We start from the raw sequence: 15260 nt of genomic DNA, 5'->3' as shown, positions 1-15260 counted from the left end.
CCTTACTCATACCAATTACATGTTATTAGCATATGAACTAGTGCTGAAGTCAGACTTAAAATTTTCAAAGAATCTCGCATGTAAGCTCAATGGGAGACATTGTAAGAATTTTCATACATTTACAAAATGTTCTCATGCCCTATGAAACAGAAATTAATAGATGGATTGCTTCTGCAATTTTGACATCTGTAGAAATAGAAGATCACAAGTGGTCTGGGTTAGCTTTTTTGTTGTTGGTTTTCTTTTTCTTTCTTTTCCTCTTTTTTTTTTTTTTTTGCTGCCATCTTTCTCTTATTTAGCATTTAACACTATGTAATGTAATTAAAAACTTGTCACAAAAGAAAACTTCTGTTATATATCATCCTTAATATAACCATGTTATTATGTTTACTACTGTCTTGGACTAATGACAGATGCAGCAGCTTGTGAATGTCTGAATGGATGAACATAGGATAAAAATGTGATTTATTCACAATAAACTTGATTTTCTATATAAAGTACGTCAATAAGTATCCATTGGAGAAATGATTGTTTCTTCCAACTGATATCAATGAACAAAAGCAAGCATTACCAAAAAATTACCTAGTTTTACCTTACATCTCTCTTTTCCCTACCCCCTTTTTCTACTCAAAAGTGATGTAAGCAGTTTTTAGCCTGCGAAATCATGGAAAAATGTTTAAAAAAGACTGTTCTCAATGTGTCTGACAAGAGGGAGGTACCAAAAGTAGGTGACTTATGTGCCCTGTCTTTAATGCTAGCAAGTAGTTCTGCTAAAGTACATTAGGTTGTCTAATAAACCACTAAAACACCTAAGCTAGCTGTAATGACTTGTCCCAATGATGGTCTTCTCTGACTGATGAAGAAATACTATAATTCAGAGATCCTGCACAACACATCCTGTGAGACTAATGTCCAAAGAACAGGAATATGAACCACACTGCAAAAATCAATTTAGTTGGTGCAACAGTGCAGCAGAGACTTAACGACTTAGAAAAGAAAGCACTGAAAAAGAGGTCTACTAATATGTAGCAGAATAACTTTTGGTAATCAAAATAATTAAATCTGTCCAGAAACTCAAGATTCGATGAAGGAATAAATATTAGATTTAAACTGGTTGCTATGGAAACCACCATGATTCCCAAAAGCAAGCAACTGATCTTACTCCGCAAACCAGTTACTTAAACATGCTAGTTATCAAAAAGCCCCACAAATTTCTGCAAAATGCAAATTACACAAATTAGCTGCAATTGTATTTGGCTTACTTTTCATTAAAGTTTTGCATACCATTGCTTAATGCAGAGTTTCATGTTATTACATCATTTAGCTGGATTTTAAGATTGTCTTGAGGAAATTATATAAAAGAGGCTTTAGATTGTTTCCAAAACTCTCGCTGTAAGAGTATATGAGCAGTTCTGGCTGAAATGTACTTTATTGCTGGTTTCTGCTGGTGATGATCTTGCCCTGCCCTGGGCACCAATGCCTCCACATCCATCAGTGGTCTGGCTCTGGCCTCTAGTGATAGATTTTATGAACACATTCCTTGCATCAACTTCGTTCTGAAAGTCTTTGCAATGAGAACTTTTATAAGCTTTTTAAGCGCGTCCCTCAGGCCACTAAACCGCCACAACTCCCTCCATTTTCTGCAACCACTTGCAGACACGCCTCTAAGCCAAACCCACCCGGGCCCAACCCGCTCGTCTCCCCGGCTCCTCCCCTTCCGTAGCACCGCCTGTACCTCAGAAGCCTACACGCTTCTTTGGCTCGGCCCCTTCGTGAGACTCCAGCGCCGATTGCCCGGAGGAGCAAGGAAAGGCGGTACTGAAGTGGCCGCACCGCCTCCTTTAGGCAGAGCCCAAAATGGCGGCCGTGCAGTTGCACCGGCCGTTAGGCGCGCGCAGGGCGCCTCCTGTTGGCGGGAAGGCGTGTTGGCGGCGGGCCGCGGCTCCGCGTTTCGTCCCGTCGAGCATCCCACGGAGCTTTGCTGCAAAGACGCCGAGCAGCACTTCATCACAGAATCAGCTTGTATACAGTAACAGAACGTTAGCGTTGAGAAAGAAACAACTTAGACTGATTTATTTTAAACAAAGTAAGCTTTTGGAAACAGTACAAAGTAGTACAAGCTGATACTCATTCTGACCACTTCCTCACTTGTTTCAGATACTTAAAAACAAAAAATTGGCACCAACTTCTCTGCAATTTTTTCAACACAAAATACCGCATTGAAAACAATGGTAATGGAAATGCACAAAGGCATTTCAATTAAGGCTTCTACATATACTGCACGTTCTGCAATTAAACATCTATTCTGTAAACTTTAAGATGTTCTAAAGTTTTCCAAGTAACTAAGTGCACACACACATAAAAAGCAGCTAAATTCCACTGTGAGGCTCAACAGAATGAAAACTACCTTGTAAAAGAGGTAATAAGCCATGAAATTGTTTATCTAACTGTGATTTTAAATGGCAAACCTCAAACCTCTTTCATTCATCTAGGTTATACTCAGGTCCTCCAAAAAAGGTACAAACTAGGAAGGCAAGTCTGGCTTGAACTACTGATGCCATTAATTAAGTCAAAAAATCACTGCTCAACCATCTCACAATGAGAGCAAAATCTGGCTCCTGGCTAGCATTGCTTTGTTTGTGGGATACTTAGAAGGCCAATTCCTAGGAATAATTTCAGAAATGAAATCAAGCAGTGACGTTCCTCATGTTTCTCTATACTGATTGGATGCCTTCACACTGTTGTGTCAGAGCTCCATACCTTATGAGAGAAGTTATACTTTTTATATATATGCCAAGATAACAGAAGCACGAAATAGCAAATAGAATCCATTACTAATCTCATCTTCAGGAGCTCAGCAATTCTGTAAACCAAACACACGATGCTTGAAGAATCTGTGATGTGCATTTCCCACTTTGCAAGGAAATTACTGTGTAGAAACCTATGTGGGAACACTAAGTAGTGACCTCATCTCTCATCTCCTACAGCAAATCACAAGGACCTCCGAAGTAACACTGATGGGGAGCAGCATCCTGAATCTCTTTGTTATAATGTACAATGCAGCACCAGCTGTAATCGAGCTCCACAGTATTACAAGAATACATACACTTCACAATAATTGAAAAAAGGTTAAGCAGTTCCTTCCCACAAACAAGTGAATGCCCTAAAATAGAGCCAGCAGTTACAGAAAATGTTTCAATTCCAGTAGAACTTTCTTTTTTCTCCCCTCTCTAGAATTACATAATTACTTAAATTTGCTAAATAAGCACACTAGAACTCAAGTTCTTGACAGAGCAGAAGCTGTCCTAGTTATTCATGTTCCCATTCTTGTTTTAAAGCAACTTAGGCAACAGTGTAGAAACTTACTGGCTCTTTCACATCTCCCTTCCACTCATTCATCTAGCTAAACTCACCACTACTTTTATAAAACACAGTAGCCTCCAGGGAATTTCGACACTGTACAGCTTTTAAAACCACCCTCAGACACATTAAATAAAATAATGCAAAACTCAATACATATTAAATAAAATTCAAATCTAGTCTTGTGTAATACTTGCATGAGAAATCTATTTCAGACTAGCTTTGCCTACGTCTGCTAAGGAGATAGTTTTATCCTGCAAGACATCTGCATTTATTCACTTAAACTGCTTTCTTCCTAAGATTTGTTTTCATCTCTCATCTCTATGGAATATCTTAGAAAAAAGATATACCTCAACTGCTAGCAGCGTCAGTAACGAAACACAGATTGATGATGACAATATAGCACTGCTGTCAAAAAAGCAATGAATAGCAGATCTTCAGAACTCACCCATTTCCTCTGCCTGTCTAGGTAGCAATGTTTACAGAAGTACCTTGACTTTACGTACTGGAGATAATATAGATTACAAAATAAAAAGAAGATATATAAAAGATTTCAGTCACATTTGAATAATTAAAAATTAGCATACATAAAAGATCCATGAAATATATACAATATAAAAATACTTTTTTTTTTTTTCTTTATGAAAGTTATAATACATGGTTAAAATACAGAAAGCTTTGAGCCATCAGTTATAGCTACAAGGTGCACGTTCCACTCTATGGCTGGACTCTGGGTATGATGACTCCCTGAGGAAATTCCTCAATTTCAGTATGAAACATCAGTTCTGAAAAAAAGAGAAAACAATACTGGTTTTACTGAAGAAAGTTTCACCTGAATATTATTACATTATTCCAGAAAAGTTCTATGGAATTTCCCCAAGCCTCCTGCTTTTCTTTGTAGCCCTTGTATCAGCAATTCAGTAATGGGAAGACCCACCACTGTCTTTAGAAAACTGCATTTGTCCTCCCACATTAACACAACTAGTACTGACATTAGCAACTGATCATAGGAAGTAGGCTTCAGCCTGGACATTTAAATGTGTATCTGAAAGTAGACTGATAAATTGCTCCAGTTTTGAAAGTGTCAGAACCAAGACTGAAGATTTCCATTTAGAGACCTGATCATTTACTGTTTGCCAACAACTCGTCAATGTGGCAAAATTACACAATCTGAACGTGCAGCACTGTAATTTTATCCACTCAAGTTTTGAAACCACACACTTCTTTTTGTTTTGCCATTCTATTAATACTTCCTTACTACTTGGGATAAATCCTAACAGAATTTTTGTACTGAAATTACTGAAGCACGTTACCTAATCCTAGTTGACATCTGTAAATACATATAATCTCATCAAAACCTGAGCTAGATCACACCTCTGTCTTCCTTAAATAAGTCTTTTATTACTTCAAAAATGACTTCTAATTACAATTTAGACATCTACTGTAAGTTTTACTTCCAATAATTGTAAAAGCTGCCAACCAGTTGTTTGTTTGTTTGTTTTTTAAACTAATTGAATTACTAGAATCAATTAGGATAACTGGCAGCAGCTGAAATACAGAAAGCTGTAAATTAACATACTAGATTAATTCAAAGAAGCATATTTAACCAACCTTCTTTGGTCTCCCAAACACAAATCTGTTCCTCAGTCATAACATTTCTCAGTACTAAACTCGAGCACCCAGTGCAGACCATAGTAGATAAAAGTCTGAACAAATAAGTTTTTGCCAATTAACATTTCCTACCTTCACTGTGGTCTAGCTCCGGTCGGTAAGACAAGAAGATCCAACTTGCCCCAACTAGAATAGATACTACCAGATTCACCACAATCCATGGCTGAAGAATTTCTTCCTCCGTACCTGCAGTCCTGGGAAAAGCACATCAACCAATTAGTCAGGTTCCACACCAGTATGCACATATTACAATAATAACGTCAGCAGAATATCATAAAATACAAATAAAAAGCTTGCTAAGTCAGATGTAATAATATCACTATCATCCTAATGGTCTGGCTTTACGAAGATCTGGTAAAGAGATTGTACACCAAAGACAGCAACTTATCTCACAGAGAACATTCACTTGCAGATTTCAGCAGTACATTCCTTTCCCTGGCTAAGAAATAGAAAACAAAAACCAAAACGCACTGTCAAACTTCACTATGAGGAGAGATATCATATGAAGTCATCAGCAGATCTTATTTTCATCACTTCTTTGTAGGGCAGCAGGCAAATGAGCAGCAAGTCATTGAAATCTGCCTGGAAACCAGTGCAAGAACTTGTAGACAGAGGCCAGATAAGATGGGGGTTTAGGTAAAAGGTTAGGATTTAAGTTGGCTGATACGTTTTATACTGTCATTAATAGCAGCAAGTTGAGGTCTTGTTACTAGAATCCAGATTTTTCAATAAACACTTATAAAAGCTCTAAAAAAGGAAAAAAATAGCTAACTGCACGCAGCAAAAGAGATACTTAAAGTTTCTGTCACCCTTCATGTTCTCTCAGCATCGTTCTAACAAGATGTTCAAGTTACAATGCATTTGTGACCAACATGACTGAGACCAAATATGACTTCTCATTTCTGAGTGAAGGTTTCAGAGGTTCAAGGCACACTCCAAGGCAAATGCAGTAATGGAATTCTTCGTTAATACTTTCTTATGCATCTTATATAACCTTTTGAATCCAACAGTTTGACTAAGATTCATAAGTAAGTGATGTTACAATTTACAGAAGATCTTTCTTAGGTTTCCTACCAGATGCTGCCATTTTCTGAAGGTGGTGTGTAGAGGTTAATTCTGTCACATGTCATCTGCTGACTTAAGGATAAGATAAGAGCAGTGAAGTACACTGGAAGAAATGAAATTAGTGTCAGGTATAAAGCAAGTAGAAAATGCTTTCTCATCTTTTGTGCTATGCATTCATAGGAGGAGAAACAACTATCCTAGCAGTAGTGTCACTAATGCTACTACTGCGAATACTTTAAAAATGCGCGAAGCATCCATAATCCTTGAATGCTATTTTCAACTGCTCCCCAAGTCACTTATTTTAAGGTAGACAATAACCGTGGAAGAAAAATCCACTGAAAACAGAACGCAGGATTTTTTCCATTTACTTTATTTTTTGAAAAATCATCTATTTTTCCTCATCCTATTCACTTCAGGATACTTACAGAATGAAGCCAATGCCGCTGGGTCTAGGGTAAGAAAACCCCTCAGTGCAACTGATGCTTTTGCCAAATCAATCCTGATTGGAAAAACAGGAGTCATTAACACAGCTCAGTAAGATAATAATATTGTTCTTCTAACAGTGTTCTGTTGCTTTTGCTTTTTTCAAGATACCTTTTCCTGTCTGTGTTATAGTGCCTTAATAAGCCACTATGCTGCACACACAAGCAACGATCCTCAATATGCCAAGCTCCAGAAAGTTTGAAATTAAGGATGATGTTCCATAAGTTTTGTAGCTTTCACACTGCAGTCAGGGAGAGTGGGGAGCGATCTGCTCCCCCCAGTCCTTCCCATTCATTTCAGTGTCTGCACCACCAACAGAATTAATGTTAATAAAACTACTTACAAAGCTCACACTGGTACAGGAGTAATTAAGAATAAACTCAAGATTCCTTCCTGACACCACTTATTGAAAAAAAGACACAATTCCTTCCACGAAATAGACTCCTTCCCTGTCTTACCATGCTGCCAAGGAAACAATGCATCATTAAAATAAACTTCAGTGAAACCACTCTTGGAGACATAATGCAGAAGCATCAGGTGAGCCAGGTAAACTGTTTATATAGTTATGTTGCAAACTTAACTGAATAAGGAATTCACATGAAAAGTAACCTAACAGAAACAGCTGCTCTCTACTCCCCTCCACCACAGCTCTCCCATTTGGTTTACTTCCTGATTACACAGACAGCACTCATACACTGAAACAAGGCAGCAGGTAATGGACAGAAATGAGTAACAAAAGCCTGAATATACAAGTACACCTTTTAACTATACATCAGCTATGTGCAAAATCATTCACCAAGAGTATCATTAAATCATCAACAATTTACCTATCAAAGGCTGAGACCGTGCTGATAGACAGCAACAAGTAGAACAAACTTTGAGCAGGGTAGGCTAGCATCTTATACTGCTGGAGCAGGTTAGAAACCGTGGTAAGCTGATTTCCTGCCAAAATGTAGATAACAACGATGTTCCATACAGCATAGCCAGCAAGAAAGCCATGGGTAAAGAGTCCGATTACCCTGAAAGGATAACAGAATATTTGAGAAGTTTAATGCCTTTAATTAGGCATTAAACTACAGATGAAAAGGCCTACAAATTCACCCCTTCAATCCTGCTGCTGTGATAGATTGTTTTCAAGTGCTTTATTCTGATCTAGTTTCAAAAATCCTAAGCAATAAGACTTCTGCTTCCTCCCCCGACAGACTGCACAAGAGCGTGAGCACACAACCAGGAAAGTGCAGGTGTTCTGTCTGATCCTGTTGCTACATCCCTTTACTAATGCTACTGGAATCAAATACTTTCACTCTGTCTGTTTCCCCATTTTATCTGTAGCTCCCCAAGACCACTGCCCCTTTAATCTATGCAAGACTCTTTAATCCACCCCTGAGAGAAAGTCAGTCTTTTCAGAATTTCTTCAATCTGTAATTGCCTTCCTTGCTAACAAAAAGCTAGGATCAAGCATGGGTTTCCAGGTAAAATACAGAGACATGAAAAAGTTGTCACCTTCCCATTCTGAAACACCATACAACCACAGATGGAAAAAAATATATATCATTTTTTACTTCTGTGTATTTATTTTCTGCAATTTATGCCCAGTCCAACTTCACTCCTCCTTTTTTACTGGAAAGAGTTCAGACATTTTAACTCTGCTCATATCACAGCTGACAGGTAAATCTCATTTTGTTTTTTTTTTTTCTGTAGGTCCCTAGTATTTCTGTTATCATACATATCTCTTTCTATTCATCTTTCTTCTGAATCTTAACAATACAGCTTCCTTAATTAGCTTCAGCTTTCTGTTCTTTTTAGAGGTTGCATTTCAAATGGATGTCTTGAGTAGAAATAGATATTACCATCAACAGAAAAAAGCTGGAGCACTTATGCCACCTGCATACCCAACCACCACCTATTACAAGTATCCACATGAAGTAAAGATACATTCAGCGATAGAGAAGAGACGCTGAAGTCTTAAAGATAAGAAAGAAAAGAAAAAAAAAAATTCCCACAATGATTTCAGTTTCTTTACATCAAAACATTAATCCATCACCTGAAACTTCGGTGCACTGAGAGGGCAACATCTCTGGTGGTCCAAGACGACTTCACATCCAAAAGCACGTTGATATTTTCAGTGGTTTTAATCAATTCTGCACGGTCGGCTGCTTGAAAGCGCCCTAAAAGGATGAGAAAATTTATTTCAGAGAGAGCCATTAACTTCACTCAATATTTTGACATTAATGCTTGAACTTCCTATCAAAATTTCCATCAAATTTCTTCTCTCTTGTGCCCCCTTTTCTTCCCTGCCAGCTTCCATTCATATTATGATGCCTCTGTCAGTGTGGTGCACCCTGACACACCAGGATTTATGAATCTACAGCACAACTGGGTAAGTACTCAGTGTTCTGTACTAAAAAAAAACAGCAACAACAAAAAAATAACCTTCCACATGCATGATTTTTTGCAATATAGTAAATACTTCTTAACCTGTTGTGACAGTATTAGGTCAAGTGAGCTCAGTTCTGTACTACCAGGGTTTTTTTTCACCCACAGAACCACAGAACTAAAAAATCCAACAAATCAGTAACACTGCAACACTAGCATTCACTGCTGAAGGATTACAACGTACATTTCTTCTCAAGTATTTTTTTTTGCTGGCAAACTCCCTTTTAAAATTCTGCCCAATAGCAAAATATTTGGATTTTAAATACAATTAGGTGTTCATGCAAGAACTTAAGTTCAAAAAAAAAAAAAAATCACACAATGCACTTACGATTTTTTTCTACAAACACCTTGCTGACAGGCTGGCTAATTCCACTGGGAGCAGCAAACACAGGCTGCTGATCTGGGCTCCTTCTGTGTTCATCTTCAATGATGTCATCCTCCTCTACCTCCAGCTCATTGGAACAGTGTGTTTCTACTGGCCGAGCCTTCCTATTATCACAAGTCATACAATGGGGCAGAAGAAGAAGAAAAATTTAAAACTTGAAGATTTCAATGAACTTTTACCATTCCTAACCTCACTGATACAAACAGATTAAGCTACTGACCAGTATATTACCCCCACATAAACTTAAAGCTATTATTCTCACTAAAGCACTAACACTAAGCCTTGATTTGGGGGCCTTTCTTTCAATTTAGATACCTTCTTGTGTCAAAACACTAAATTGGGAAAAGTACACAGCAAGAGATTAACAACCAGAAAAAAAACGTACTAATTGAATACAAGGCCAAGAGAATGGATGCTTGTAGTTGGAAAGGCAAGTAGAATGTTGTAAAGGCATAGCTCTTGGAGAAAAGGCCATTCAGGAGGATAAGAAAGCAGCTGTTTCTCAGAAAATTAAGAAAAATACAGGAAAAATGAAAGAAAGCAGTTATGCGTTTTAATTTTTTATGTACTGAAACAGTAGGCTCATGCTACCATACTCTGAACTGAAATGCATCCAGATACACACAAAACAAACATGTGAAGAAAGCGAGATCTTAGCCCTGGACAGGACTGCATGCATACAATTTGCTAAGCAACGTAAATGGTATTGTGAACTTCCAAGATCCTGTGTCTTTGTAAAGTGACACTAAAATGTTATTCAGTTACTTTTACTGCCACAGATATTCCGAATTATGAGCTATTCATCTCACTTGGTTCTTTTTCTCTGTTTGCGGACCACTGGTTCTTCAGCTTCAGGAACATCCACGCCATTTCCATTCTGAAATAAGGATGCAATGTTCTGCTGGGTAAAGGAGGTCTCAGAATCTGGAGATTTGAAAAAAACAAGCCACATGAAAATTGTATAGCTTTTATGGGATTAGAGACACATTCACTTAAATACAGAAATAGTTACTACACAAACATGGCAGAAATGGCAACTCTAAGCTATCATTCACCCAGAGATTAATTCCACTTGTTTCAAATCGAGTGCCCTTTTAACACTTTAAACCAAAACACAAACTGGCCAGTCATATTTTTGTCATCAGGTTTTATTCAGCCTTTTTTGCAGCCTACCGTTATTCACGTACCAGGAGGTACTTTCTTCTTCTTGCGTTTCCGCTGAGGAGGGACATCCTGAGGTTCAGGAGTTAGGGGCTCACTGCTTTCAGACTGCCGACGAACAGTCGCTTGGACAATGTCATCTAAAAACCAGAAAAAAACCTCCAGCAACTTCAAACAAAGCTGCTGAGAAAAAGGCAAGAAAATGCTGCTACCTGTTACACAGTGTAGAGTATCTGTATTTGCCCAGCTGAGGTGAAAACATAATGGCTAGAATACATAAGAGATGGGAAACAAATACGGTAATAAGAATATACAAGATGAAAACATACAGTCTTTGTTTCATCATAACAATTTCACATCTGGGAGGAAATGGCAGGATTCCCATTCGGGTGTACAACAGAGGACTGACAGAATGGAATCTACTACAGCAAGGAACAATAGCTCTGTATTTTTCCTTTCTATGTGCAGAGACAGTGATGCAAGGGACAGAAAAATTAACAGTAACAAGTTGATTCAGACTGACAGATAAATGTGTTAAGGCAAAACGGTGTAATAACAAAGGGAAATTTAAATTAATTGCTGAACAAACAGCACAAGAATCCAGGAGGAGCAGAAAAAAAAACAATTCTGAAGAAAGCTTACTCCAATCTGAGAGAAAAATGGCTAAGCCTTGGAGGAACCAGCTTTTCATGGCAGGTAAACATGAAATCTCATCAAACATTCTAGCATCAAGTGGCATCTTTTCATACAGGAGGACAAACCTTTTTAGAGTGCTTTTAGAGCCTGATATTTTGCACTCTTTTAATCAAACAAGGGAGATTTACTCATCAAACCATCAGTCCCAAATCAGCTGACTTACAGAAATCCAGTAGATTCTATCAACATCGATTCTTTATCAAAGCAGATCAGACTTGTAATTTTTCTTAAAAGGATGTTTATTCAGCAGATGCACTTCTCGTAAAAATGCAAAGCTCTGGTGTCAGCCATGCTTCATGCTCTTAACTCTCAGGTGACAGTGGAACGGTTAACTTGTGACTTTATTGGGCCAAGGATTTAAGTTGAGCCAATTTGTTAAACTAGTTGTATCTTAGTTCATTCAAAAATTCAAGCACTTAACACACTCAACATTGCAAGCAGCTTACAGATGGAAGTGACTATTTAATTAAGTATTAACAAAATTGAGAAAGGAAAAAAATAGCAGGAATAAACATTAAAGCATTTTTTGCAGTTTAATATTAAAATTTGCTCTATTACCAGTACTGGGAATGGATCCAGGGAAAAAGAGAAGACAGAAGTTACTTTAAGGTAGCACTACAGACTTGCTCTAAACATACAGACTGTATTCTGGTGGTGGTGTGTGCTGGGGAAAGCACTTGACACAAAATCAATTTTAATAAAGAAACTGAGAAGAATATTATTCCAAAACAGAGTACAAGACTGAAAAAAACGTATTTGTCAGGAGCTTGGCTACAGTGTAGGTATCACTCAGGATTACAAATACAGGTGGGACCTTACCTAAAGGAGTCTTTCCTTTGGGCTTTCTTTTTTTGGGACGACTGAGTGGAATGTCATCTGCAGAACAGAAACATAAGTCAATGTGCACAGCATGGAAAAATCTCCATTTGTCTTTTTTAACAACCATACCGTTCCAAATTAAGAAATAGAGTCCTTTTTACAAACGAAGACATCCTTCAGCTTTTAAAGATAAGGTGACAATTAACTGATTTGCACAAGCAGGAAAAGTGCAGTTGAAAACAGGAAAGCAAGACAACAAACCTGTCTCATGTGCAACAAAGGCTAACGCATGTTAAGCAAAAAACCAAATGACGCTCTGAAGAATAAACTGCTTCTTTAGATCATAGTGACAACATTCCAGTTACCCTGATTTATTATGGAACTACCAATTGGTAAAAAGAACAGAGGAAAATACCAGATAGTTCTCACAGTAGCAGCCCTAGTACCCATGCAACTTAAACAATTATCAGCCTACATTTAGGAAAACTGTAAGGACCAATCCTTCAAGAGAGGATGAAGCGACACCAAAAGGAACTATCCATGTTTATGATTCTCTTTGATGACAGAATAACTCACCCTGGTTTCCACTTCACATTTAATGAGAAAAGGCGTTGAAGAGCAGCACAAAAAGAACAAAGGTAAGAAGAGAGTTAGTTTTTAATCAACTCACAACAGTGACATTCTCTCTACTTTTTTATTTGATTAATTCCCTTATTTCATTCCTATGTCTTTTTATTGGCAACTGTACACAAAAGGGTTAAGTGTACAAAGCAATCAACCAGACTCAACACTTTGCTAGTGACTGTGCAGTTTCTTGATTGGCCAGCTGTAGATCAGATTAAAAGCTATAATCACCTGGCTAATTAAAACTTGCCTGACATATAACAAACTAACAGAAGTTACGAAACATTAGAATATATACCTTACTAAAAACACACTATCTTTATATGTTGCCAACCACGAACACCACATTTTCTCTAAGGTACTTTGAAGGAATTCTGACATATCCATACGCCATAAAAATCTGTAGAGTTGCTTTTCCTTCCACATTGATCATTAAAATGCTGGGGGAAAAAAAGCCCAAATTTCTCCCTATATTACATCAAACTGATAAACACCTATGTCTCCATTTGATAATATCTAGCTTGATTTGAAAAATCCCTGTCCTGAAGGATTTGCAATTTAAATATGTCAAAGAATGTGGAAAAAACAACAGCAACAAAGAGTTAAGGGAGAAGACAGTGAAAAGAGAAACATCAGCAAGACTGAAATAAATGCTAATAAAACTCATGCTGCTCTTTGTCCAAGACTTTAAAAGGTTTAATCTACCTGAATATTAAAAATGAGGTAAGCTTTCTCAGCCTCTAAAAACATCATGTGCTTTATACCTTTTGTAAGGGATTCTAGAATAACAAAGTAGCAAGAAAAGTGATGTTTTAAAAGCTACTGTAACTATGCAGGTACTTATCAAACCGATTTTTCTTCATTTCATTTCTTTCAAAAACACAGCGGTAAAAACACAATCAATCCTGTAGAATGAACTGATCTTACCTTGGCACTGGAGGGAGGGCACGTGGGGGGCACTGAAACATAACAGAGAGACAGAAGTCAGCTTCTCCCAGTGCAAAACCATCCCGAGGTCTGTTAAACCACTCCACAGAGGACAGCTGCTTCCAGAGGCAGTAAGAACTCACACTATATGTTTTGCCACCTATGCTTCTGAAACCAGATTCTAAACATCTCACACATAACCAAATACATAAAAAGTAAGAAACAAGTATCTCCCATTACCAATCTGAAATGCAATTCTTGCACTGGATGATTCCCATCCAGATGCAGGCAAGCAATTCACTTGCTGATTTTGCATTACATAATTATATTTAAGTAGTACAGCATGAAACATTTCCCATGTTCCAAGAATTCAGTCGATACCAGCAACACAAAAGGCTGCTTGACCAGTAAGGCTCAAGGGTCCCCAACTCACCACTTGTTTTTTCCCCATATCACTGGAAGCAGTTCCCTGGAAGAGGCACTGTGAACAGTTCTCCACTCCTGACGTCGCTCATGCTGAACCCCCGCTAATTCTGAACTAAAAATAAGCTTCTGGCAGCCCGGATTAGCTGGCTATGAACCTCCCTGCCCCTGGGCCAGGGCCCAGTGCTACTCCTGCTGGAATCAATGGTAGTTTGCTCTGGCAGCAAAGCTCGTCCTAAAGAGCACCCGCCCCAAAACCGCATCGCTCCATGCGCCGTTAGAAGTTCAGGTGAGCACTATTCGGGGATTTTCACCTGACAGATGAAACACCCTGAGTGAGGAAGGGAGAAAAAAAATCAACCTAAGTTTAGCTCAGGACTCATTGCTTTCATTGATTCCTACGTTGGGGAGGAATCTATCGTTAATTATTTAGGACAGGTCCAAGATCCGCAGCCCTTAGTTGCAGCTCCCCAGGGCCCGTAGGAGCACGCCGCAGACCCAGAGCGCAGTGCCGGCTGCAGGAGAAGGGGCCGTTCGGAGCCACCAGCCCCGCACACCGCGCACTCCCGGCACCATTACCGTCCCGTGAGCAGCCGCAGGGCCACGGGAACGCGCCTAGGAACTCTCCGAGGAGGAAATACACCCGCGGCCGGGGGTCTGTTCAGGGAAGCAGAGCGAGAGGTGCGGCTCCGGTAACGCGGCACCAGCAACGCGTTTGCCCTGCCAGCGCGGTGACCGAGCTGCCCCAGCGGGCGTCGGTTCTTCAAACTCAACACATAACGCTGGCGAACTCTTTACGGGCCTCGAGCTCATCATACTCGTTATCCTGCGAACGCACGGGGATGGAAACGCGAACGCAACGTGGGCTCTCAGCCCCGGCCCCGCTCCCTCCGCCAGGGCAGGCCCTCCCCGGCCGCACCGAACCGCCGCCAACGCCCGCACCACGGCCGAGGCCGGAGAAGGCTGAAGGCCCGGCCCCCCGCCACCCTTTTCTGGGGAGCCCCGCCGCGCCCTCACCCGCTCGGGGCCCGCCCGCGGCTCCGCCATGCCGCGCCCGCCGCCGCCGTCCCGGGCCCCGCAGGGAGGAGCCGCCGCTCGCTTCCGCCCCGCCCCGCCGCTACGGGCGCGATCCTCGGCTGCACGGCCGGCCGCAGAGCGGAGCTGCCCGCACGGATTCTCAGGCCGGGGGGGGGGGGGGGGGGGGGGGGCG

At 39.9% G+C, this 15260-nt stretch overlaps 1 protein-coding gene across 2 annotated transcripts; it reads right to left on the bottom strand.

Annotated features, from left to right (window-relative positions):
* Window positions 1–2046: 2046 nt before the first annotated feature.
* On the bottom strand, window positions 2047–15105 carry TMEM237 (transmembrane protein 237). 2 transcript variants are annotated; one of them, XM_042874890.1, is made up of 13 exons: window positions 15068–15105; window positions 13628–13659; window positions 12653–12663; window positions 12077–12133; window positions 10588–10701; window positions 10210–10324; window positions 9344–9504; window positions 8624–8747; window positions 7407–7598; window positions 6522–6595; window positions 6106–6199; window positions 5104–5225; window positions 2047–4145 (listed from the first exon to the last, which is right to left on the bottom strand). In XM_042874890.1, exons 1-13 carry the CDS (start codon window positions 15095–15097, stop codon window positions 4078–4080), a joined length of 1194 nt encoding a protein of 397 aa, XP_042730824.1. In that variant the 5' UTR covers window positions 15098–15105; the 3' UTR covers window positions 2047–4077. The 2 variants fall into 2 exon arrangements, with proteins under 2 accessions (XP_042730824.1, XP_042730825.1); XM_042874891.1 differs by lacking the exon at window positions 15068–15105 and adding an exon at window positions 14061–14093.
* Window positions 15106–15260: the final 155 nt, after the last annotated feature.

This window comes from Lagopus leucura, unplaced genomic scaffold, assembly GCF_019238085.1.
Source record: "Lagopus leucura isolate 7727_CA_CO unplaced genomic scaffold, USGS_WTPT01 Super-Scaffold_100012, whole genome shotgun sequence".
NCBI lineage: Eukaryota > Metazoa > Chordata > Aves > Galliformes > Phasianidae > Lagopus > Lagopus leucura.
The sequence above is the reverse complement of the archived record's forward strand: the minus strand, read 5'-3'. Positions and strand labels throughout refer to the sequence as shown.

Coding starts and splice junctions, on each gene's coding strand:
- TMEM237 (XM_042874890.1), bottom strand. CDS start 15,097: ATGGCGGAGCCGCGGGCGGGCCCCGAGCGG. Junction 13,660..15,067: donor CGCGGGCGGGCCCCGAGCGG/GTGAGGGCGCGG, acceptor GTTATGTTTCAG/TGCCCCCCACGTGCCCTCCC. Junction 4,146..5,103: donor GGAGCTAGACCACAGTGAAG/GTAGGAAATGTT, acceptor TCTTTTTTTCAG/AACTGATGTTTCATACTGAA.